Source organism: Equus quagga, chromosome 3 (genome assembly GCF_021613505.1).
Source record: "Equus quagga isolate Etosha38 chromosome 3, UCLA_HA_Equagga_1.0, whole genome shotgun sequence".
In the NCBI taxonomy this organism is placed as follows: Eukaryota; Metazoa; Chordata; class Mammalia; order Perissodactyla; family Equidae; genus Equus; species Equus quagga.
In genome coordinates this window covers 150,334,247-150,359,991 of record NC_060269.1, presented here as the reverse complement: position 1 = coordinate 150,359,991, position 25,745 = coordinate 150,334,247, and the positions used below count along the sequence as shown (strand labels likewise).

General features: G+C 55.9%; 1 protein-coding gene across 1 annotated transcript in view; it reads left to right on the top strand.

The window, feature by feature from the left end:
• The window catches only part of PPP2R2C (protein phosphatase 2 regulatory subunit Bgamma), a 140,740-nt gene that overhangs the window by 65,658 nt on the left and 49,337 nt on the right, over nucleotides 1-25,745 (top strand). Inside the window, exons 2-4 of the mRNA XM_046656491.1 lie at nucleotides 17,354-17,451; nucleotides 19,968-20,133; nucleotides 22,744-22,856. Coding sequence (XP_046512447.1) covers nucleotides 17,354-17,451; nucleotides 19,968-20,133; nucleotides 22,744-22,856 — 377 coding nt within the window. The remainder of the gene's footprint in view (nucleotides 1-17,353; nucleotides 17,452-19,967; nucleotides 20,134-22,743; nucleotides 22,857-25,745) is intronic.

Here is a 25,745-nt window from a genome sequence, read left to right as displayed (position 1 = left end):
CAGTTGATGACAAATGCATCAAACGAGCGTTTCCCTTACTATAATTACCGGGGCAGCCGGCTGGCCTGTCGAGCCTGCGGGTGTGACGTCAGCAGAGGGCAGGAGCCGCTCCCGCTTTTTTCCCTTTTCCCCCTTCCTGCCAACAAAGACTTTTAAAAAATGTTATTAAGTAAAACAAACCGCATCTACTAAAAGTGCAGAGTCCCGTAGTGTTGACAGCTGTATACACTTGTGACACCACCACCATAATTAAGATTCTGAACAGTTCCATCACCCCCAAAAGCTCCCTTGTTCCCTTGTGCGGTCCGTTCCTGACTCTGCCTGTGTCCTGGTAACCACTGGTTTGCCTTTGACACTACTAAACATTAGTTTGCAGTTTCTAGAACTTCCTATAAATGGAATCCTACAGTCCACCCTCTTTTTGTCTGGCTTCTTTCACGCAGCATGATCATTTGGAGATTCCTCCGTGTTGCGTGTGTCACGGCTTTGTTCTTTTTTTATAGCTGCGTAGTATTCCACTGCATGGGTGCATCTCAGTTTGTCTGTCCATTCACCTGTTGATGGATATTTGGATTGTTTCCAGTTTTGAGCTGCAGTGGATAAAGCTGCTGTGAACACGTCTGTACGAGTCTTTGTGTGTTTGTGGGCTTCCACTTGCTAAGGAGAAATGGCTGGGTCCTGTGAGAGGCATATGCTTAACTCTGTGAGAAACTGTGGGCGGTTTCCCAAAGGGACGCCATTGTGCCTTCCCAGCAGCGGTAAAGGAGATTCCTAGTAGCTCCTGATTGCTCTTACCAGGCTTTTTAATTTTAGCCATTCTAATGGGTGTATACGAGCATCTCATTGTGATTTTAATTTGCATTTCCCTGGTGACTAATAATGTTGAGCATCTTTTCATGTGCTTACTGGCCACTCATATATTTGCTTTGAGACTTATCTGTTCAAATCTTTTGCCCATTTTTAATCAGGTGGTTTGTGCTCTTCGTATTGAGGTGTGCAAGGACTACATACATTCTGGATGCAAGCAGTTTGTCCAATATATGTATTGTGAATATTTTCTCATTCCTTGGCTTGCCTTTTGGTTTTCGTAACCATTTCTTTCAAGGAACAAAAGTTTTAAATTTTGATAAATTCCAATTTATCCATTTTTTTCTTCTGTCATTCATGATTTTTATGTCTTGTCTAAGAAATCAAAGTTTCAAAGATGTCCTCCTATATTCTAGAAATTTTATAGTTTTAGCTTTTATATTTGGGTCTATGACTCATTTCAACATAATTCTGTATATGGTGTGAGGTAGGGGTCAACGTTAATAAGACCATCCTTCCCTCGTTGAATTGTCTGGGCGCCTTTAACAAAAATCAGTGGACCATGGATTTGTGGGTCTATCTCTGGATTCTCTATTCTATCGATCTCTGTGTTTATCCTTTATCAATACTGCACTGTCTTGATTACTGTCGTTTATAGTTAGTCTTGAAATCAGGTTGGCTCAGTCCTCCAACTTTGTTCTTTTTTTGTGTGTGAAATCATTTTGGCTATTCTAGATCCTGACTGAATACCAACACACATTCGCTCATCTAATCCTGACAGCCCTCTGAAGTAGACGTGAGCATCAAGCCCATTTTACAGACGAGGAAGCTGAGGCTCAGAGGGGATGAGTGGCCCTCCTAGGTAACTCAGAGGTGGACGTGAGGTTTGAACGCGGGGCATCAGGCTGCACCACCCTTGCTCTTGACGGCTAGGCTGTACTGCCCTCTCTTTTGGGGTCCACCTGTTCCTGGTACAGACCTCCACCCCAGCACCTGTGAGGCTGAAATGAGTTTATTGGTTTTCTTGTCCGTCCCCCTCTAAGCCGAGGACCCCATAAAAGGCAGAGATTGTCTGGACATCCATCGTTGTGGCTCAGCCCTGGGGACCTGTGCAGAGTGGACCTTTGGTGAATGTTGGGTGAATGAATGAATGGATGGATGAATGGGTGGATGAAGTCCCTTCAGAAAGGGGCCCTAGTCAGCTCTGGTGCCTGAAGGACCAGGTGCCTGCCAGCCCAGGATCTCACCTGGGAGCTGCTGTCCTGGTGACGATGTGGAGACGGAATCCCAACCTTGAGCTGGCAGATGGGGATGGGAGCTGCAGCTCTCCAAGCTATGCATGGATCGCCAGGTGCAGGGCCCAACCCACCTCCAGGCCGCCCAGGACCTGGAGATGAGACGGATACTTAATGTGCTTCTAAGGGGGGAGAGGGGAGGGCGAAGGAAGGCAGGAGGGTCCAGGGTCTGCCCGCGCCTCCTCCGGGCCAGCAGAGCAGGCTGGGGCAGGCGGGGCCTCTACAGAGCTGCAGGAGCAGGTGTCCCTTCAAAAGGGGCAGATGGAGGTGGGGGCTGGCCGGGATTGGAACTGGGCTCCCCCTGCTCCCACTCCTCCTCCCCCTCCTCCTCCCCCTCCTCCTCCGCCTCCTCCTCCGCCTCCTCCTGCCCAAACCAGGGAGGTCAGTGGAGGAGGAGAAGGCCCTCGCGGCAGCTGGCTGTCACCAAGGGGCTTCAGACTCACACAGCGCGAGAATGTCCCCGGAGGTTTTCTGCAGGCGGGGAAGTTCTGTGTCCTCAAGTTTCCACTCGCCGTGGGGATTGTTGTTCACATCTGGGGAGGGGCAGTGGGGGCCGTGTAGGGGGTCTGGCTGCCCTCAGAGCAAGTTCCCTGGTCCTGAGTCTGTGATGCTGGACCATGCTGGGTGGGGGCTTGCAAGGGACAATGGGGGTCCTGCTGACTGAGACGTGGGGTCTCCAGGGACCCCGCTGCCCCCGGAGGGCTGGTGGCGTGGCTGTGGGAAGAGTCGCACTCAGAGGCTGAAGGCTGGGACGTAACCGTGACTCAGGGTTCCTGCCAGTGTGGACTTGGGGGATGCCGCCCAGGGTGTGCCAGAGCGCGTCTCCTCAGGAATTTTATGAGCCAGTTAAATTTGTAGGAATTTTGCAAGCCGGTTGTTAAACAGGTGCCTTGAAGTCCACAGACTCAGAAAACACTACAAATCAGGGTGTTTACTCTCCCACCCCATCCCAAGGAGCCATGGTCAACGTTCACCAGCACACCAGGGACCCCGCCTCCAGGAGCCTCAGTTTCCCCATCTGCAAGTGGGGGCCAGTAATGTCCCCCCCAAGGCTGTCACACCATTAAATGAGGTCATAGGTGTGAAATGCTTGTAATGGAGCATGACGCCAAATACCAGGGAGGATCACCTCGCTGGCCGACAGTTGGCACCCACTCTGCAGTTACTGAATAATGCTCTCGGGCTAGAGATTTGCATCTCCGGGAAAAACCCGGGGAAGGAGCCTGAGAATCCACAGCAGGCAGGGCGGCCTGCCAGCTCCACCCTAGGGGCCTCGGTTTGCTCCTCTTTATAATGGGCGCAGGGAGCCCTGGGTAGGACGGGTGTGGGGACGCAGGCACCAGGCATGAGGCACGGGGCACGGCCTGAGGTCACTGCAGCAGCGTCACTCTCCATGGAGGTGCACGGCTGGCCCGACCGCACTTCACAGAGTCAGGAGCACAGGCCCTGGGGTCCCACCAACGCAGAGAAGCCGTCTGCTCCCCACACGAGGACAAGTCCAACCCTTAAGCTGAAGATTCTCCCTGTGGAAATGGCAGAGTGCCATGCACTCCAGGGCTGATGTGAGGTTAGCACTCCCCGTGGGAAAGGCTCCTATCTGGCGCCCAGCCCGTGGTGGGCTCTCAGCGGGTGTGAGACCCTGTGGGACCCAGGTCCCATCAGGAGGGCTGACGTGTGTAACCGGGATGGGAACATCTCCAAAGCCACTCCTTGTCCACTGCTTGGCATTCGAAGCAGAACGGCTGTGCCATCAGCGGGGCCCCGTCGGCCTTGAGGCCTAGAGAGCGGAGCCCCAGGGAAGCCAGGACTGCTTCCTGCCTGGGGCCTGGCAGCCTGAGGATGCTCCCCGCCAGCGAATTGGGGCCCATGGAGAGCAACGGTGTCAGAGCCGAGCGGGCTGGCCGTGTGCGGCCCTGTGCTGGGCCTCTGCTGCAGTGCCCATTTCACAGGCACCGTGCCCGTCTCACAGACGAGGAAACCGAGCCTCTGGCAGGGAAGCTGCCAGGGGTGTGCAGCCAGTGCAGAGCTGGGAGGACCCTGCCCGTCTGCCTGCCAGGCCGGCAGCCTCAGCCTCGGCCCACTGCAGGGCGCCCCTGACGACTGCGCTTCCAGCCCCTCTCGTGCGGGTGTCGCGGGCACTGCCTGCACCCCACCTCACACCTTAACGGGGGTGGACTATGTCCTCCACCAGACCGTCACCTGGAGGCTGGGACACGGGGTGTTTCGACGAGGGAGGGGGAGGGGAAGGAGCCTGGCTCCGTGTGCGATGTGCTATATTTGCTTTGTTTGTTGGCGGACGCTCGCCCCCCTGGACAGGCTGGTCTGGGACCTGCACCGTGCCCACGGGGCCCACCTCTGAATTCCCGTTGCCTGGCATAGGGTCTGGCACTTAGTAGGGGCTCAGCAAATACTTGAACAAATAAGTGGCCCCATTTGGGGAAATGCAGAAAGTCCAGGCTGGCTAAAGGGTGAGGGTTGCGTGGGGAAGGGGGGCTATCGAGGGCAATGGGGAGCCACAGACGGCTTCAGGGAGGACCATGATGTGATGAGGTTTCAGTTTCAGAAAAGTCCCTCTGGCCACAGGTGGACCAGGTCAGGACAAAGTAGAAAACCTAAAGAGGAGGTGGCAGCAGTCTTCCGGGAGAGAGGTGACAATGACCTGGGCCAGGACAGAGGCAGGAGAGGTGGACAGGGGGCCAGGCCAGCTCTGCCAACCATGACTTCAGCACCCAGCTTGGTGCCTGAATTCCGTCCCCCCACACCCGGAGCAGACACAGGACTGGCGGGGGGTCTGATGGACACACTGATGTGGCGAGGCCCGAAAGTGTTCTTGTCATCAGGCCATATGGACTCGCTTGCCTGCGTGCTGGCTGGAGTCTGAGGAGCCGGCTGCTCCTGCAGAGAGGACGCAGCCTGCAGGAGCCGGGCGCTGGGAGGACAGGGGCCAGCCCAGGCCAGCTGGCCCGGCCCAGACACACGTCAGTCTGGGTCAGCATCAGCCCTCCGTGCTCCTCCTCATCCTGGCCGGGGACAGCACGTTACAGTTTGCAGAGCCCCCCAGCACGGGCAGCTCTTGGAGTCACCGTTACACAAATGGGGAAACCGAGGCTCAGCCAGGACAGGATGGGATTCAAAGCCAGGTCCCCCAACAGCAAATTCACCGCATCACAAACGCTCTCTCTCTGCTTTGTTAACTCTCCCCTCTCCCCCTTTCTTTCAGTGTCCAGATGCTTCTGGGATTTGGTTTTCTTGCATAATAATATTACTAATTGCAGCTAACAGTTTTTTGGGCACTTTCTTGTAGCCAGGCCCTTTTATATGTGTTGCCTCATCAAATCCTCACCATTAGCCTTTAGATGATAATATGATACCCACTTTAGAGATCAAGAAACTGAGGCTCAGAGAATGTCTGTAACTTGCTGAGAATTAGGCAGCCCCACCAAAGTGGGGCTCTGTCACTCCCAACCCTGTCAGCGCTTTGCCTGTTCTCAGGTCTCAGCACGCTGCAGAAGAGCCTGTCACAATGCAGGTTCCAGGGGCCAGTGATTCTGATCGGGTCGGTCTGGGCAGGACCCTGCAAGTCTCCATCCTTAGGAGAGAAGCCCAGGTGGTCGTGCTGGGGGGCTTTGAGAAGCTTGTGCTGCAAGAAGCAGGCAGTGAGCAGGGGGTCTTCTCTCGGTCGCCTCCACCTTGACCCTGTCCTGCGGCCAGCTGCTGGCGTCTGACCGAGAAGTGGTGCCGGGAGGGCTGGGCTGAAGTCAGATCTGGGCAGCTGCCCCTGCTGTGAGCTGAATCCGACCTGGCCCAGAACCAGCCCCAGCAGCCCGACCAGGGCCTGCCGACCACGGGCAAGTCCACAGCGGCCCGGCCTCCTCCCCAAGCCCAGCTGCCTTGGTGCCAGCCAGGCCAGCAGCTATGCAGCAGGGGCCCGTCGGCCTGGGCGGGGAGTGCCTCCCTCGCACCCTGTTCCTCTCAGAGCACCCGGTCCACCCTCACTCCAGCTCCCGCAGCAGCCCTTCAGCGGGCAGAGCTGCTGCAACCACGGGTCAGGGATGCACGGCCATTCCAAACCCCCTCAAGGCATCTGCTGGGGACTGGGTTTCTCTTGAAGAGAATGAGACTGTCTTTAAAACCGTCATGGTCACAGTGGAATATTGTTCAGCCATAAAAAGGACTGAAGCACTGATTCACGCGACAACATGGATGAACCTTGAAAACGTGATGCTGAGCAAAAGAAGCGGGACACAGAAGGCGCATACCCTGTGATTCCGTGTGTATGAAACGTCCAGAAGGGGCAGACCCAGAGGCAGAAAGCAGACGAGCGGTTGCCGGGGGCTGGCGGGGAGCAATGGGGAGCGTCTGCGGACAGGCGTGAGGTTTCTCTCTGGGGTGATGGGAGCGTATGAATTAGATAGTGACGGTGGCATAACAGTGAGTATACTGAAATCCACTCGCGTGCATTTTGAAATGATGAGTTTTATGTTCTGTGAATTATATCTCCATTGAACAAATGAGATAAATGTCGCTAAAATAAAAGCAACAACAGCGTCACCGTGATGCCAACCCCTCTCCTAACAGAGTGGAGCGCAGGGAGAGAAACGGAGTGAGGCAGGCCAGTGGCGGGGACGACACAGGGGCCCCTGGCGTCCCCCGCTGCCTAGCGAGCATCCGGCCTCCGGCATTGACTTAACAAACCTTTCTGAAAGCTCTGCACTGGGCGCAGAGGGACGCTGCCGCTGCTGAAGGAGCTGTCTGTGTTAGTGAGAGACACGCTCGAGGACAGGAGCCGTCAGGAAAGCTAAGTCAGGTCGTGGCTCCAGCTCAAAAGGCCCTGCAGCTTCTCCTTCACATAGAAGACAATTGCAAGTCCTTCCCCTGGCGGCAAGCCCCAGGGACCTGGCCCGGCCCTCCTCTCTGAGCTCATGTCCTGCCCTGTCAGCTTCATACACACACACTGCCCTCCTTGCTGACCTGCGAGAGACCAAGCTCACTCCTACCTCAGGGCTTTTGCACATGCTGTTCCTGCTGTTCCCGCATATATCTGTGTGGCTCCCTCCCTTGCTTCCTTCAGGTGTCTGCTCAATTGCCTCTTGCCCAGGAAGTCTTCCCTGACCTCCCCAGTGGAAAGGGCACCTCCCACCCCTGCCATCCCCTTTACCAAACTTTAGTTTTCATCTTAACTCTTCTCCCCTCCCCAGAAAAATAATATATATTTATATTATTTACATGAAAATTTGCTTATTGTTTGTCTCCTCCACTAGAGAGTGAGTGTCCTGTGGGGGGTGTACACGGCCGAGTCCCCAGTGTTTGCAACAGTGCTTGGGATACAGTAGATGCTCAATCAATATTTTTTTTTTTTTTGCTGAGGGAGATTCACCCTGAGTGAACATCCGCTGACAATCTTCCTCTTTTTGAATGTGAGCCGCCGAACTTAACCACTCGGCCACCAGGGCGGCCCCCATTTTAACCATTTTTAAGTGTACAATTTAGTGGCATTTCTGTCTTTTATGCAACAGCCCACATTAAAAACATCAAACTTTAGCCAACATTTTCCCCTTAAACAATAACTTAGTCACTCCCCCTTCATTAACCTTCCTTTGAATGAATAAATGGATGGCGAGCGGATTTACTGAGTGCCGGCCGCGGGCTGGGCGACGTGCAAGCAAACCTTCCAACCACGTGGAAGGTGGGTATTGCCGTCTCTGTTTCACAGGTGATCAACTCGACTCAGAGAGGGGAAGTGCCTGGTCCAAGGTCGCACAGCTAGCGAGCGTGGGGTTTGATCGTCCTCCTTACCAGACAGTGCCTGCACCGTGGAATCACTACACTTTAGGGGCATACCCCAAGCCAGCGCAGGCCCTCCGCCCCCAGCACAGGCTCCCCGCTCCCCCAGGGTCATTATTTGGGCTACACGTTCCCAGCATCCTCAGTTCTGTCTGGCTGCCAGGGTCAGCAGGCACGTTTCAGGATCACAATTCGCGGTTCCAACATTCCGTCACAAAGCTAGCTTGGGAGAGGTGACACTGGGTCCAGGACTCCACGGATGACCCTGCAGGTTATGGAGAGGGTGGAATGAGGCACCGTGGGCGGGTGCTGAGCACAGTGCCCGGCCCTCAGGCTCTTGGTCCCTCGTAGTTCCCATCCCCCTCCCATCCCCTCTTGTCCTCTGAACAGGAGGACGTGTGGTTTCAGAGGGCAGCTGACATGCCCAGGGTCACCAGCCGGAAAGAGGTGGAACAGGGACTAGATCCCGGCTGTGGGGTGCATGTCCCATCTGTGGGCTCCTGTGTGATTCCAGGGGCAGCACGGCATGCCCCACCTCCCACCTGTGGGCAGCTGGGGCTGGGCACCTGCTTCCTGCCCTAATGTGAGAGCCCCAGCCCCTCAGAGGCAGAGCCAGGGTCCTGGGCCTCCGGGCTGCATGGGTGGGAGGTGGGAGCTGGGTGCCCGCTCCACATAGACCCTCCCAAATGCCCCCCCAGCCCCTTCACTTTTCCTCCAGCCAGCGACCCAAGCCTGGCCCCAGCATCCCAGCTCTCCCCACCCGGGCCTCGGACCCCAGCCTGGGGGCCGCCCCCATCCTCCACTGAGTCCAGGCTGCAGGAGGGAGCTTCTTCCAGACCTGCCAGGGGGGTGGAGGCTGGGGACCATGAAATGTGGGGGTCCTGCAGCAGTGCTGAAATCAGCAGTAGCGTGGCCCTCGCTCCCCGCTGGTGCCAGGACCTGCCATGAGCCGGGCTTGGGCTCCCCGTGAGGGCGAGGGGCAGCATAAGCGGGGATGTGAGCTCAGCACCGGGGTCTGCCTCCACCCTCTCGTTACCCCTTGGTCGGGGAGATTGTCTCCCCTGTCCCGGACGAGGACTCGGCCAGGCCCGGCCTCTCTGATCACCCCCGGGGAGCTCAACAGCCTCTCGTCACATAGCCAGTAACGAATGTCCAGCCCTAGGTAACGATCCGGGCTGCAAACCGGACCCCCCAAGGTCCCCCTCTGCGCCCCAGGGCAGGGCTGACGTGGGGAGGGCGGTCCTGCAGCCTCTGCCCCACCCCCGCCCTGGCTGGAGAGCAGCGGGCGATGGGCGGCCTGCCTGCCAGCGGCTTCGCCTGCTCTGCTCTGCTCGGCAGCGGCTCGGTGCTCTCATGGGTGCTGGCTGGGTGGTCTGGAAGTTTCCTGCTGAGCCGTCTCTCGGCAGCCACAGCTGTGCGTCCGGTGGTCTTCCTCAGCCGCTGGGCACGGTGGCCTCCCTCTGCTGCATGCTGCTCGCCCCTCTGGGAAGCCAGCGGCAAGAGCCTAAGAGGACCCTAGGCTAGCTCTCTCCTGTGCCCAGGAAGCACGGGAGTGAAAGCCATTGGTCCTGCCTTGTCCCCGCTCTAGACCCCAGACCCCTTGCTCTCTGAGTCTTGGGCGGGGTCTCCTGCCTTCAGGAAGTGGACTTTGGAGGTCTGCAAGGGGTCACTTGGCTGCGGGAGGGAAGGCAGCGACGCTTTCCCCTCCCCCCCCCCCCCCGCCCCCACCCTCCCCCAGCCCCAGCTTTCTCCCAGGAAATGTCCTCACCCAGCCCCCACCTCTGACTCCTTTAAATGTCTTGAGAAGCACCAGGCCAGTGGGTCAAGTTCAAGGACTCTGGAGCCAGCCTGCCTGGGAGTAAACCCCAGCTCTGTGCACGCCAGCTAGCAGCTTTGGGCAAGTTATTTATCCTCTCTGTGCCTCAGTTTCCTCATCTGTACACTGGGGTGAGAGTATCACTCCAGCACTTCTTGGGGTTGTTGAGAAGACTCAGCGATGTGTGTAAAGTGCTGGAACAGCTTCTGGGTGGACCCGTCCTGGCCCAAGGGGCCAGAAGCCGTGGAAGGTTCTCAGGGCCGCCCACAGTCCAGGCTCTCAGGACTCAGGTCCCTGCTCTCCTATCGGTGCCTCTGCTGAAGCTGAGGAAGGAGGAGCCCCGTGGTGGCCTCCTGTCATGAGTACATTACTCACTGCAGCCAGCGGGAGTCTGTGAGAACATCCCTAGTTGACAGGTGAGGATGCTGAGTCTCAGGGAGATGGGACTTGCTCCAGGCCGCACCACCGGAGAGCCTGAGGCCAGGCCTTGAGCTGCAGTCTGCTGGTTTGGGGGCCTCTGTCCTCTTGCCACCTCACACCACCCCCGCCCCAGGGCTGTCACAGACACAACAGGAGAAGCTGTGATACCAACAAAGGGACCAGATGTCACATGGAGGCCCCAGATGGTCCCCGGGGAAGTGACACTTGGGCTGAGACCTTAAGAGTGATTAGGGTTGTCAGGGGCACCAGGAAGGGCTGCCCTCAGAGCACGGTGTGGACAGGGCCCCTTGGTGAGCCGGACACGGGGAGTGCACACTCTTTTGAGAAGCTAGACTGCAGTTACGAGCTTTTTCTGATCAGGACAGTCTTTCCTAGGAGGAAATCAACACAGCAGAGCTGGATGGCATGGCTGTTCTTCGTTTTAAAGGTGCTGCAATGTGGCTCTGCCTGGCAACCCCTCTGTCTCAGTCAGCTGCTGCTGCGTAACAAACCAGCCCAAAACTCAGCGGCTGCAAACAACAAACGTTTATCTTGGCTGCTGAGTCTGTGGGTCAGCCAGGTGTTTCCTGCGTATTGGCTGCACTCACTCACACATACGTGGCAGCCGTGGGTCAGGAAGGCGTCAGCTGGTCTTTGCTGGGCTCTCGCCCGTGTCTGGGGATTGACAGGCTGTAGACTGGCCTAGGAAGGCTTCGGCTGTGACACAGGCCAGTGCAGAGTCGGGGGGCAAACTGGCTGGACGGGAGGAGCTGCAACGTCACGTTGTGAGGGGTGGATACAGGACGCCATTGATCGGGGCCCTCAGTGCCGTGAGTCTGCCACCCATCCACTGCTCCTCAAGACCCCCCTCCTGTGTTACCGTTTCCACGAGGCCTTCTCGGATCCCGCCCCCCCATGCTGAAGTCATCACCTCCCCGGCCGCCTCATCCCCTCCCGTGCATCTCCCTGGACCTGGAGCACCCCCTGAGGGCGGGCCTGGTCTCCCTCGTCTCCCCCAGGGCCCGGCCTGGCCACTCCTCCCAGGTGAGCCCAGGGAAGACGCCGGGTAAGCTGCCCGAGTCCTATCCCGGGCTGATGCCCGGCACACCGCCTCCTTCCCCTTGCTGAGCCCTTCCACGGAGCAGCAGCAGACTCCTCCCCCTCCTCCCTCCACCTCCTCGTCCCCCTCCTCTGCCCCGACACCGCTGACAATCCCAGCTCCATGCAACAGTCCCATCAGAGGGATCACAGTGGGCTATCCGGGGCCCTCGCTGCTCCGACGTCTGATGGATCATTGATGGTGTCCACGGCACTTATGGTGATGGCCGGCTATGGACGAGCAGGGGAGGGGTTCCCCTGACGAGCATGCTCATCTCCCCTCGGGCTTGCAGGCCTCTCCCAGCATGACCAGAGAACTTCCTAGGCCATGGAACCATTTGAATTTCACACAAACCCTACGAGAACTGTGGCCAGCCAGGGGTGACAATTCCTATTTTATCAATGAGACAGTCAGGGCTCAGAGAGGGTGAGTGAATTGGGTAAGGTCACACAGCTAGTGTGTACCGGGGCTGGGACTGGAATACCTTCCTGTTGGTGACAGCCACAATGGGCATCCTTGGGACCCAAGGGCCGATCCTCCCCGACGTGGCACCAGCAGGGCCGCAGCCTGGGGTGCAGCCGTGACCTCCAGGGCTGGTGCCTGCACAGCCTCTGCTTCCAGCTCTGTTCTCTGTGTGTTGGTTAGGGCAGCTATGACAAGTTATCACGAACTCAGTAGCTTACAGCAGCAGAGATTTATTTCTACACAGTTCTGGAGGCTGGAAGTCTGAAGTCAGGGTGCGAGTGTGGCCGCCCTCCTGGCCTCTTCCGGCTGCTGGTGGCGGCCAGCAGTCCTTGGTGTTCCTTGGCTTGTAGATGCATCGCTGCGACCTCTGCCTCTGCTGTCACGTGGCCTTCTCCCTGTGCACCTGTGTGTCCCTGTGTCTTCACCTGGCCTTCTTATCAGGGCACCAGTCACTTGACGTAGGGCCCTCTGGAATCCAATATGACCACATCTTAACTTGATCATCTGTAAAGACCCTATTTCCAAATAAGGACCAAACGAGGTCACAGGCACAGGTACTGGGGGTTGGGCCTTCAACATATGTTTTGGGAGACACAGTTCAACCCACAGCAGGGTCTCTGACTGCCCATCTCTGGCTCCAGCTCCCACGGTGGACCTGTCGCTGGACCGGTCGCTTGGGGCACCACCTCTGGCTTCTCCGTGAGCCTACGCTAGACCCCGGTGTGGCTTTCTGGCTCTCTCACCAGGCGGCTCTGGGCTTCCACTGACAGGCTGTGCCATACCCGGTCCCAGGGAGTTGATGGTGCCTCCTTGTCCAGTGGTCTGAGGGGGCACCCCCAGAGCTGCCGCATGAAGGAAGAGGGGACCGCACAAGTGGAAGGACAGCGTGGGTTTTCATGGGGTTCTTCCTCACCCACGACAGGGTGACCTGGAGCACCCACCTGTCCTGGGTGGGCTTGGCAGACCTCACCCAGAGGCTGAGTTGGGACCCTGCGCCTGGGGCGTCAGGCACCGGCCCCTGAGGCCCTGTGGTATGGGGCCCGGACGTGCTGGAGGAGTCCTTGCCCAGGCTCTGCCACGGGTGTGCCTTTGGGCAACTGCCTCGCTCCGACGTGGTTCCCGATCCGCACAGGGAGAGCCACGCTGGGCGCTAGGGTTGTTCTGAGATGAAGCTCTGCTCACGGGGAGTCTCAGCTCAAACGTCTTTATTCGCCCTTCATTCTTGAGGCCTGTTTCCACTGGATGCAGAATTCTGGGTTTACAGATCTTTACATTTCTTTTGGCACTTTCAGAGAGTCTTCTGGGCTGTCATTTCTGATGAGCAGTCAGCGGTTGCTCGAGCCATGTGCCTCTGAAGTTAATACGTTGCTTTTATTCTGGCCGCTCACAGAATGTTAGCATGATTTTGGTTTCAGCCGTTTGAGTGTTAGGTGTGATTTTCGTGGAGTTTATCCTGCAGAGTTCACTGAGCTTCCTACATTTGTAAACTGACATCTTTTCCTGTATTGGGGGGGTCTTTCAGTCACTATTGCTTCAGGTCCTTGACTTCTCTCTCCTCTCCTTCTGGACCTCCAATTACACGGACGTTAGACCCTTTGATATTGTCCCACAGAGCCCTGAGGATCTGTTCTTTGTAAATTTATTTTCTCTCTGTTCTCCGATAAGGTGATTTCTATTGATATATCTTCAGGTTCACAAACTCTTTCTATCTGTCTTCTCAAAGTTAGTGTTTAGCAATTTAATGAGTTTTCTGTTTCAGTATTGTATTTTTCAATGACAGAAGGTCCATTTAGTTATTTTTTAACAGTTTCCGTTTCTCTGTTGTAATTTCCTTTCTTGTCATTCGGTAAGAGCAGATTTTCCTTTATATCTTTGAACATAGTTGTAATAGCTACTTCAAAAGTCTTCCTTGGCTCATTCCACATCCAGGGCGTTTCAGGGTCCGTTTCCATTGAGCATCTTTACGTTGGGGATGTTTTCCTATTTCTTCGCACATCTTCATGTGGTTCTGGGTTCTGTCCCGGGTGTTGTGAATGACAGCATTGTAGAGACTTTGGACGCGTGTGATGTCCCTCCAAAGAGTGTCTTTGTAACTGTTTTGCAAGCAGTTAGCTTGGTTTAACGCAGACGCAGACTGTCTCCAGGGCGGTGGGCAGCAGCGCAAGTTCCAGTTCACTTCCTTCAGGCTTAGTGGCACTGCCTGGAGGCTGCCGTGTGTGTGTGTGTGCGTGTGTGTGTGTGTGGCCAGCCGAAGATTTGGGCAGAGTTTATGTGCTGCACTTGGGGACGCTTCTGTGGACCCCTTTCTCCAGGATTTACCACCTCACTTTCCAGCTACTGGGATTTCCCCAGACTCTGTCTTCTGGCTTATCGGGCCTAAGAGTATGACTTTCTATCTGAGTTTCTTCAGCCACACGGCACAAACTGGTACCTGTCCTCAGGCTCAAAGCCGTGAAAAACGGAAACTCATCCTGTGCTGCCTCTTCTTCCAGTTGCTGACTCCCATGCAGGGTCTGCCGCCCGGTGAGGGGCATTAGACTGGAGTTGAAGGAGAGACCACTGAATAGGGGGCAGGGGGCTCTGCAGGAAGGCTTCCTGGAAGAGGTGGTATTGGGGCTGCACATGTGTTAAACATTCCAAGATGAGAGGATGGGCTTTCCAATTTCATGGTTTTACTGAGCACTTCCAGTTCTCAGAGGAAGTCACTTTTCCCAAGGCAAACCCTAGAAGACACTCACTGTAACACTGAGTAGATGGTAACAGCCACCAGCCCCTCCCTGGGCTCGAGGTAGCAACGCCCTGGACTGAGGTCTGGTTGTCGCTCCATACGTGTCTGCAGAACGGGACTGGAGGGGCTGGTGGTCAGGACCCCGAAATCTGCACGGTGAGGTTGAACCATGCATTTAGCTCACACGTTTCCGAGCTGGCTGCTGTGAATTCCCTGGAGAGAAAGATGAGAAAAAGCTTTAACTGTCTGTCCGGTAACTTTCGGTAATTCATCATTCCTCGATCATGGTCCTTCCTCCCTCCCAAACCCTCTCACCCCCCTCATCTCCCTTGAGCTTCTGATCCCAGGCGGATTCTACTATAGCCGTGAAACGGATGACAAAACCGAGTCTCAGAGACGTGGTGTGACCAACCCGAGGCCACACAGCTGAGGTGCTGGAGCCAAGACTCCCACCCGGAACGTCTGACTGGTCCATGAACAGCTCGGGAGGCTGTCCCTGTGGATGGGCCTGCACCTTCTCAGCTGCCAATAGGAATAATAGTCATCTCCCCCTCGGGGGCTGGCATGAGGCTCAAAGGAGGCAGTGGATGAGAAACTGACGTGTAAATTGTAAATTTGCCCACAGACGTTAGTGTCTGTTACTGTGACAACCGCCCAGCATTTATGGACCACATCCGCTCTGGGTACCAATGGTTACACTGGCACTTTAATTTAATAGCATTCTTATTTTTCCACCATAAAAATAATATACATTATGCATATGTCCAAACTCGTTAAATTTCCTACGTGAAATACGTGCTTTTTTGTGTATATCGATTAGACCTTAATAAAGCTATTAAAAAATATACATTCATTACGGAAAATCTAAGAAACATAAAAAAGTAGAAAGAGGAGGAAAAAATGTTTTTTTCAGCTCCCCAAAGCAAGCTCTGTTTAACATGGTGGAAAATGCTCTTCCAGCCTTTTGTCCCTCTGCCCAGGTTGTTTGCTATTTAACACGGCTGTGACCACTGGTCTATATAATTAAAACATTTCGTATACAATTTTATGTCCTGCTCGTTCCCCCTTAGGGGGTGCTGATCTGAAATGGCATGGACGGGTGCCCGTCCAGGAACCCCAGCGCTGTGGGCTGTGGCTCTGGCGTGGGGCTTTCCTGTGTCCCTGGGTCTGGGCAGGCTGCCGCACGGAGGGACGGTGTTGGGGCAGCTGGGGTCTGCCCCACACCCAGTTCCACACTCAGCATTTACATGTTCCCGAAGAGCTGCTTTCCTTGTCGTGTCTTGTCTCTGCCAGTTTAATGAAATGTGCTTTTATCTTGATCAATGAGTGTGTCCAGCCCATCATCCTGCTTCTAAGCCACCTCTTTCTCCCTTTTTCTTTCACCGTCAAAGCTGGCATTTACCTTTGGCTCTCCAGGCCAGCGCAGGTCAGGAGCTGCCTTTCAAGGCACGGATTGGAAAAGGAAAAGGCATTTATTGCATAGGAGCGGGAAAAGCATCGAGGCCGAGGGAACAGGTCTTGAGACAAAAGGTAGTGGTACTTTCTAGAAACAGCAGGGAGGCCAGAGTCTGGAGCGGAAGAGCCAGGTGGGGAGCGGTGGGGGAAGGAGGCTGCAGAGGGAGGGTGTCAGTGATCTTTTATTGAGTTGAAAACATGAAACTCCATGGCATTCGACAGTAAACATTTTCCATCGTGCATCTGCCGATCCTGCTGATCTAGGCTCGGTTGGGTGGGAGGCCCTGCTGGGGGCTTGCTGAGCTGGGGCGGCTCGGCTGCACACGTTCCCCCCTCCTCCCCGTCGCGGGACCACTGGGCTAGCCCGGGCAGGTCCTTCTCCTGGCAGCAGCAGAGGTGCAGGATGGCCACCCGTCTGCTGGCGTCCCACAGGCCAGGGCAAATCACAGGGCGGGTTACCTGGCCCAGGGTGGAAGGCACCGCCAAGTTCCCCGTGCGGGTGCAGGAGAGGGGTCAAGACTGCACTCCTGGTGTGGGCTGCCTGCCACTCTGAGACCTCAGCCTTTGCTCTGAGTATAAAATGGGAGCCCCTGGAGGGTTTTGGGCGGACCCTCTTGCTGCTCTGGTGAGGCTAGCTTGTAGCCAGGCCAGGGAGACATTGAGGAATCCGTGGCAAGGCTGTGGCAGTCATTCAGGCGAGAGATGGGAAGAAGTGGTTGGAATCTGGAAATATCTTGAGGGTTGGTCAGAGGATTGAACGTGGAGCATGAGAGTGTCAGGGTGACTCCAAAGCTTGGGCCCGAGCCAGCCGAACGGTGGCACTGTCACCACCCGAGACGGAGAAGGATGCAAAGGAGGGGTTTGGGGGACCAGTGGAGGGTTTTGAGCTGAGACTCAGGAGGTAACCCCATGACTCGGGAGGTGAGCCATCACCCTGGTGGCTGTTAGGAGCCCAGAGTGTGTGTGGGACAAGGGCCAGCTGAGTGCCCCACCTGGGGCTGCCGGGAGGAGGCGTCAGACCCACTGTGCTAAGGCCGGATCCGAGATTTCGGTGCCTAGAGTCCCGGCCAGGACTGTGAATTACGAGGGCCCCGTCCATGGGAAGCTCAGTGTGGCAGAGAGGGACATCGTTGGTCTCAGTGGCCCCCAGAGTTGGGCTAGTGCATGTCAGCTCTGCATCCCAGTCACCTGGTCAGCACACGAGGAAACCCCCAAACTGCTTCTGGAAGGAAGGGAAGGAGGAAGGAAAGCAGGCAGGCGAGAGACAGTGAAGCCAGCCCCAAAAGCAGGTCTCTGCCCCTCAGTGGGGAGGGGGCACCTGTGAGCCCCTCGTCAGTGCTCCTGATCCCTTGGGCTCCTGCTGCCCTGTGATGGCCCGGCCCAGGGGTGCAGGGGCCTCTGGGGGGCGGGGTGGGTGTTGTTCTGTTGAACTGCACAGTGCGGGGCTCTTAATGAATCGCATCTTCCTGTCTCTCTCCCCGCAGCCGATATCATCTCTACCGTCGAGTTCAACCACACCGGAGAGCTGCTGGCCACAGGTGACAAGGGTGGCCGGGTCGTCATCTTCCAGCGGGAACCAGAGGTGCGGCGCGGGCAGGGGACGTGGGGGGCCTACACTCAATCTGGGCCTGTAACCCACAGCGTGCCTCTCAGCATCCCACCAGCACTGCATCTCTTAGGGGAAACTGCCGTCTTCCCCGCGAGATCCCTGGCATGGATGGAAAGGGTGCGCTGGGATGCAGGGATGGGACCCTGCATGTCCGGGGGAGGGAGTCCACCGGGTCAGCTCACAACACCACCTTCAGAGCCCTGGCTGCTCAGCTGATGTTTGTTGGTTACTCACTGTGTCCTGGATCCCAGGGAAACAGTTCAGAGAGCCAGCTGCTGCCCTGGGTTAAGCCTGCAGTTAAACCACTCTCTGCCCGGGTGGGCCGGCGCTGTCCCAGCCAGAGGTGGGAGGGCGGGACGCTTAACCCTTCTGCAGCTGTCAGGCCCACCCACAAGCTGTGGCCGGCTGTCCTGCTCAGCCCCACACCCCAGCCTCTGAGGGTCATTGTCCTGGAGAATCCCAGGTCAGACAGAGTGGCCTGAACAACCCGCCCAGGGGCGCCATTTCTGAACCATGGGAAGAGCCTTGTGATAAAACGGCCCCGCTGTGCAGCACCGCCTACGTGCAGATCCCTCGCTACAGCCCCTACATTCTTTCCTCGTTTGCTCTTCAATGCCCACCTCAGAGGGTGGGGAGCAACACCCCATTTTACAGATGAGGACACTGGGAGAAGTCACCCAGCTAGGGAGCAACGACCAGGACGGAAACCACGACTGTGTGTGGTCTGTCACTTACACACCACCCTGCTCTGAGAGGGGGCGGCAGGCATGGGCTGGGATTAGATGCTGAAGACAGGATGGGGCAACACCAAGGAGGTGGGAGGAGGAGGGGAGGGAGGAAGAGGAGGAGGCGGGAGAGAAGAAGAGAGGGGAGGAGGAAACGATGAAAGAGAGAAGGGAAGAAAGGAGATGTTGCAGAACCATCCTCCATCATTCAGTTTCTAAGCATCGTCCCCAGAGCTGATGTCCCTGAGGTCTGGCTTCACTGGGTTCCTCCCATAAGCCCCCCTCCCGACACCCTGGTGGTGCTGTTAGGTGCTGTTACTACCCTCATTTACAGATGAGGGGACCGAGCTCAGAGGGTGTGAAATAGCTTACTTACCAAGCCAGAAAGCGGACAGCCAAAGATCGGGTATCCAAACACGGTCCTGTGGCTGGAGCGTGTTGATCTCACGAGGAGGCCCAGATAGTCCCAGCAGGGATTGCACAGCCAAGCCTTCTTTTTTGCCAAATTCCAGAAAGAAACTCAATTGGTGGATGCAAGTTTCTCAATTTTGAATTTTTCTCCTTTAATTTTTTTTCTTTGTTCTGGTCCTGCTGACCTTTGTCGTAGACAGTGCCCATGGGAGATGAAGTGAGTTAGAGGCAAAAATATTGAAGAACTTTAAAACTTTCCGGAAGCAAGACAAGTTTAGAAATATAAAAATAGATACTTTTTAAAAATTGACAGGGGCCGGCCTGGTGGCGCAGCGGTTAAGTTTGCACGTTCCGTTCGCTTTGGCAGCCCGGGGTGTGCCTGTTTGGATCACGGGTGTGGACATGGCACTGCTTGGCAAGCCATGTGTGGTAGGCGTCCCACATATAAAGTAGAGGAAGATGGGCACGGGTGTTAGCTCAGGGCTAATCTTCCTCAGAAAAAAAAATAATAAAAAATCAAAAATAAATAAAAATTGACAGAAAACTTGCAGTTGTGCTTGGTGGTACGTCATTGCTCTGCTCCCAGGCAGTCATGCTTCTGCTTGTAGTTTCACATTGTAACGTGAACTCGAATTGTCTACTGGGAAAGTGGTTCCTGGTGCTCATAATGGACTCACCACCTCACTATTTTGGGGGCTCCCCCAGGAGGGCCCTTACTGTAAGGAGCTCTGCTGCCTAACCCAGGAGGGGACCCACCGGGGAAAGTCAGGGGATGGTATTCTGTCCCGGGTCTGACGTTGCAGGGTGTTCTGCCCGAGGTAAAATGTCCAAAATGCATTCATTCCTCAAGTCAGGCCTGCGTCGGACACATGGACATGAGGAGCACATCAGAGCCTCGGCTTTGGTGCCAGACAGGCCTCAGTGGAGTGAGCGATGGCATGTAGGGGACATGTGGCTCTGGGGGGGGGTCGAGTCACCTCTGAGGCTCCACTTGCTCGTCTGTGAAATGGGGAGAGTCGCGGTACCCACCGCAGCAGGGCCGTGAGGACAGACAGAGAGGAGGCGTGGGAAGCACTGAGCTGCCTGTCCGGCAGTAGTGGGTGCTTAGTAACCGTGAGCCTGGGTGCTGTTCTTATTACTGGACGGAGGAGGGGACGGGGCTTGGCTCCAGCCACACAGCAAGTTATTGGCCATTTAAAGAGCAGCGAATTCCCTTTGACCCTTGATTGGATCTGCTGGCCCTGCTGGACGCCGGTCACCATGGCCACATCGGCCCTCGGCAGCTTTAACCATGCTGTCCCCACCCCAGCCCCGCCGTCCTGCAGCTCAGGCCCCTGTCTGCCTTCCTTGCAGAGTAAAAATGCGCCTCACAGCCAGGGCGAGTATGACGTCTACAGCACCTTCCAGAGCCACGAGCCGGAGTTTGACTATCTCAAGAGCCTGGAGATAGAGGAGAAAATCAACAAGATCAAATGGCTCCCGCAGCAGAACGCCGCCCACTCCCTGCTGTCCACCAACGGTGAGCGGCCGAGCCTGGGTGCGCGTGTGCGCAGCCTGAGCATGTGTGTGTGCTGGGGCCTGAGCGTGTGTGTATGTGTGTGTGCACGGGGGCCTGAGCGTGTGTGTGTGCAGGCGTGGGCGTGCGTTGTAGCAGTTTACCATCAAACGCTGTTTTCCACCTCGCTTACAGGGTGAGCATTTTTCTGGGTCTCCAGAACAGGAAGATATTTTGAGCAGCGTGTAAATTGCATACGGTGAATGTGCCGGAGCTTCCCCAGCCTCTCCCTGTGGTTGGACATGGGGCTTGTTCCCTCCAGATAAATAGCGTCCTGAACGTCCTTTGGGTGCTTTTCTTTGGGGTGGAGGGAGGTCAATATTCCCGATGAAGGAGGCCAGGTCAGGGCATACAGTGAGCGCAGCGCAAACGTAACTCTTCATCCGGCCCCAGAACCCCAGGCCACCAGAGTGGAGGTTATCGCTCAATGGCGTGAGAGCAGCACTGCTGCGGGAGCCAGTGGCCACTTGATCGTTCCCTGTCAGGGAGAGGGCACGTACCCTCTCCAAGCCCTCAGGGGACTCCCGGCCAGACTCCTGCTTCCCGCGGTCCACTTGGAGGGCGCGGCTCCTGGCCCGGAGGCTCAGCTTCCTGCATCCGCGTCCCCCTGCTGGTCCTCCTTCCCCTCTCACCCCATCATCTGAGTTGCTGCGCGTGGGAGGAGGACAGGCCTGGATTCTGTCCCAGCCCCGTGACCTCGGGGAGGTGGCCTTGCTTCCCTGAGCCTCAGCTTCCTCACCTGTGCATCGAGGTGAGCGCAGCTCCCTCTGGGCTCCGTGAGGGTGGAGTCAGGTGACTCCCCGAGAGCAGCCTGTGAGAGCAGCCGCGATGCTGCAGCGTGAGTAAGCCTGTGGATGATGCCACCTGGCCTCCCCGAGGGCTTCCAGACTCAGTGCATCCTTTAAGGCGTCCCTGAACCGGGTCAGACTCAGTCCCCCCCACCCCACCCCTGTCCCTGGAGGCTGGCCCTCTCTGCCTCTCACCCCACCAGCACCCTCCTCATCCCTTAGGCCTCTGCTGGGTGTCGCCTCCCACTAAGCCTTCGCTGACCTCTCAGCTGAGCCAGGTGTCCCTCCCTGGGCGTTCCGGCCCCTGCTGACCCCCGTCCTGCCCCCTGGGCTCCCACCATTCTGATTGCATATTTCTGCACCACATGTAGGGTCTGTGTCCCCTAGGGGTGCCCAGCACAGTCTCAATGCTCAGCAAACCCCTGTCTTGGACCAGTGGGCCCTTCCCCACGCTGGAGCAGAGGCAGCGAGAGATCCTCCCCAAGGACAGGGCCCGGGTCCAGGAGGGCCCAGTGCGGTTCACACCCTGGCCCTGCCACTTCCTCTTCTGAACTGTGACGGTTGTGCCACCTCATGGGGTTATCGGGAGGATGAAACGGACTAATGTCATAAGGGGCTTAGAACAGGCCGGCACCTGAGCTTTTTACTGGTAATCATTTAAGATGCCCTCTCATTCTCCTCCGGCCTCTCTGGAGGCGAGGTCAGCTTCAGGAGCCCCTGACATTCCCACTCAAAGTTCCTGTCCCTGGTTTTGAATCCCAGACCCACCCATTCCTAAGGGCGTGTCCTTGGGCGCCTGTCAAGTGCTTCACTGAGATCATTTTCCCCCTCTTCCTTCTCATAACGTGACGGTGTTTGTTTTGGCTACTATAGCAGTCAGGGTTCTCCAGAGAAACAGAACTAATCGGATGAGTGTGTGTGTGTGTGTGTGTGCACATGGAGATGTAGATAGAGATAGAGACAGAGAGGTTTATTTTAAGGAATTGTCACATGATTGTGGAGACCGGCAATTCCAAAATCTGCTGGGCTGGCCGGCAGGCTGGGGCCTGGGAAGGGCTGATGCTGCAGTCCAGTCTGAAGGCCGTCTGCTGGCACAATTCCCTCTTCCCCAGGGGATCTCAGTATTTTTTCTTTTAAGGACTTCAACTGATTGGGTGAGGCCCACCCACATCATGGAGGACGATATCCTTTACTCTAAGGATTTAAATGTTAATCTCATCTAAAAAATACCTTCACAGCAACATCCACTCATTTGACCAAATACCTGGGTACTGTGGCTTAGCCAAGTTGAGACATAAAATTAACCATCACAGCTACTAAAGATTACTCTTTTGATGTTCTTGGCAGGATTCCAGAGACGTGAAGCCATAGAGAGCTGAGTTCTGGATGGGCAGGATTCTGCTCAGAAATAGCAAATAGGTTGCCCTCTTTTGTCTGCCAATGAAGGGCTTAAAAAGCAGGAAGCTACATGAGTAAGGTCTTTCTGGAAATCAGTTGAGAGATTGATAATCACCCTTAAAAGTGTCATACCCTTTGACCCAGCAGTTTCACCTTTGGGATCACTTGTGAGGAGCTGGGGAATGAAGATAGGGGTTCCTAGGCAAAGATGCTCGTCGCGTCTTCATATGTAGGGAGTAAAATTAGACGGAACCTCCGGATCCAAGAGCGGGACAGCGGTTAAGTACTTTCTGGATGGATGCCCCTGATCTGGTGGACTGACGTGGGTCTTCCAGTCTCTGTGCTGCTGTTAATCAGGTGTCTTGTTTCTCTTGTTCTGCTTTTAAAGATAAAACTATCAAATTATGGAAGATTACCGAACGAGATAAGAGGCCTGAGGGCTATAACCTGAAAGATGAGGAGGGGAAGCTCAAGGACCTGTCCACGGTGACGTCCCTGCAGGTAAGACGCTGACCACGAGAGATGCCGGCCCGCGGGAAGCACGCTGATGCTTCTTTAGGAAACAAGGGGGACCTTAGGACTTGAAGGGCCTCTGAGGGTCGAGCCACAGTCAGGTCAGATCCTGGCCGGGCTGCTTGCTTGTTGGGTGGCCATGGTCATTTCCCTGCTCAGCTTCCTCACCAGCAAAGCAGAGACGGTCATCTTTCTCCTAGAAGTCTTGCGGATGAGGCGAGGTGATGCATAAAGTGCTTTTCAGCTGCACCAGACGGTAGAGAGCAGGGTCTGGAATCCCTTGTTATAAAAACGGGGGAAATGAGGCCCAGAGAGAGGCAGCAACCCACCGGCAGCTGCTCAGCTGAGTGAGTGGCAGAGCCAGAAGGAGAACCTGTGAGCTGAGCCTTGTGGATCCACGCCCTTTGCCGAGGGGCAGAGGCAAGCCTGGAACTTGTGCTCCTGCAGCCTGCGTGAAGGCTCAGCTCCAAAGGCTGCCGTTGACGTCAAGAGGCCGGGACGATTCAGCTGCAGAGCCGTGCTAAAGGAACTCTTGTCCCCGCTCCATTAAAAGGCAAAAACTCATCTTTCTTCATGGAGAGGCTGTGAGACGTGGAAGGAAGAGTTCTGGAGTCAGAGGACCTGGGTTCAAACCCTGCCTCTGCCACTTCCTGGCAGCGTGACCCGGGGCAAGGCTGCCAGCCTCCACCAGCCTGCACTTTCTCATCTGGAACAAGAATAAACACTTGTGTGGCAAGCATGTGTCTTCCAAGCACTCTGGCTGTAATAATTCCTTCAATCCTCACCACATGCTATAAAGTGGCCACATGATCATCATCCCCATTTTGCGGATGAGAAAACCGAGAGCTGGGATCCAAACCCAATTCGGATTTGTGCTTTCAGCACACACTTATTGAGCACTTGCTGTGTGCCAGGCTCTGCTCTAGGCACTGGGAGGCTGCAGTGAACAGAGTCTCGGGGTGGGACCTGGTCCCGGCTCAGGGGAGGTGGCCTCAGAGGGCTGTGCATCAGGCGGTGACTGCTGCCTGCAGCTCTAGTTTCCACGTCCTAGCTGATTAGAAGCAGCTGGGCTCACGTCGCGTGAACTGTGTCCCCCTCGGCTCAGACCTCAGCTCAGTGGGGGCTGCTCCAGGCAGGGGGTGGTGTTGCTGGTCTGGGGTGGTGCCGGAGCTTCCCTGGGCCCCGACTGCTCACAGACCCGCTCACTGCTTGTGGGGTGGCTGTGGGCCTTTCCCTCCTCCGTGCCTCAGTTTCCTCACCTGCTAAGTGGAGCCGATGACTCGCTTTTCCTGAAACAACTTGGCAGGCGCACTCGAGAAGCATCCAGTGAGTTGTCATAAATATGGAGCGGTAATCAGTGTTGTTTCCGAGAAGGAGAAATAAATGTTTAAACATGTCGGCCTCTAAATGACCGGTAAATTACGCAAATAAATTCTGAGAAAGCGGGGAAGCCAGTTAGCTCTGGCGTAGAGTAATGGGAGGGATGGTGCCCCGTCCCCGCCCCAAGAAAGTTTATGGGGGTTTCATCTGGCAGGAAGGAGGCAATTATGGCCTCTGATTGGCCTGGCATTGGCGGCAGAGCCAGTGGCCCAGGGGAATCGTGTTTCTTTCCCTCCTGGAGTCAGGTTTTTCTCTGTATGTCACACACATCCCAAGACATTACTTAACTGTAAACTGAGGCTGGAGAAGAAGAAAGGGGGGAAGAACCTGGGTGTCTGGTCTTTCCTCATCCCGCCTCTTGCCTTGCCTCCTCCCCACTCACCCACGCCACCCAACCCTGTGCAGCCTTCTCCCTAAGTCATGCTGCTCATGCTGGAGGCAGCTGTTACTTCTGAGAACCTGGCCTGTGCTAGGTCCCTGGGGTCCCAGAGGTGAGCAAGGTAAGCCGGAGTGCCCACCCCTGAAGTGCACCCAGCACCCCGAGGACACAGACATGGAGTCACCCGCACATCGGAGGTCAGTGCTGTGACAGACGGAGACACAGGGAAGCCTTTCTCTACCTTATCTATTTGGTGAACTTCTATTCATCCTTTAAAACCCTATTAGGCTTCACCTCTTTAAAACCTTTTCTACACAAGCCAAACGAGAATCCTTCTCCTTCCTCTGTCCACTCTAGCTTCTTGTATCCCACACTGCTCTGTCCTTAGTGTTCATGTGTCTGTCCTCCTGCCCTTCACCTCGACTAGACTCTGGCTTCTGGAAGTGTGCAGGGGGCATATTTTATTCAGGAAACCCTAAACCTTCAGGAAAAGTTTCTTTTCACTCTTCGTCTCCTTTTGTTGTTTAATGGCTTTGAAATATGGTCCAGGGGTGGCAGTGAATGGCTGATGCACTGTGTGAACTGTTCCGAGGCTGCCAGGAGGAAACAAAGTTGCTGGCAGGAGGGGAGGCAGACTGAGAGGCCAAGACTTTGCTAGGCCCGGGATTCTCTGACCTCTCCAGGAGCAGGTGCGACTTCAGAGAGTCCAAGGGTCCCCACGGCGGGCAGGGGCTGTTCCCTGAGGGAAGGTTAGGAGCCGACGGAGAATATCTGACACGCAGGGACGTGCGCAGGGCAGAGGCCCCACAGAGGGGCTCAGGCACACCAACATCAACTCCAGGCAGACAGGCTAGAAGCACGCAGACTCAGAGCCAGCGACACAGAACCATCCAGAGCCAGGCAGGCCGTCACACCAACACTGCATGTACACACATGCACTCACATACACCCACACTCGTGCACACTCACACATCTACACTCGTGCGTGTACACACAGGCACATGCATGTGCTCACACTGGGTGCCTGGTGCTTGAGAAAATCCAACATGGGCTGCAGAGTTGCATTTGTGTCAGAAGGAACGCCTCATGCTCACCCACCCCCACTGCAGCACCAAGGC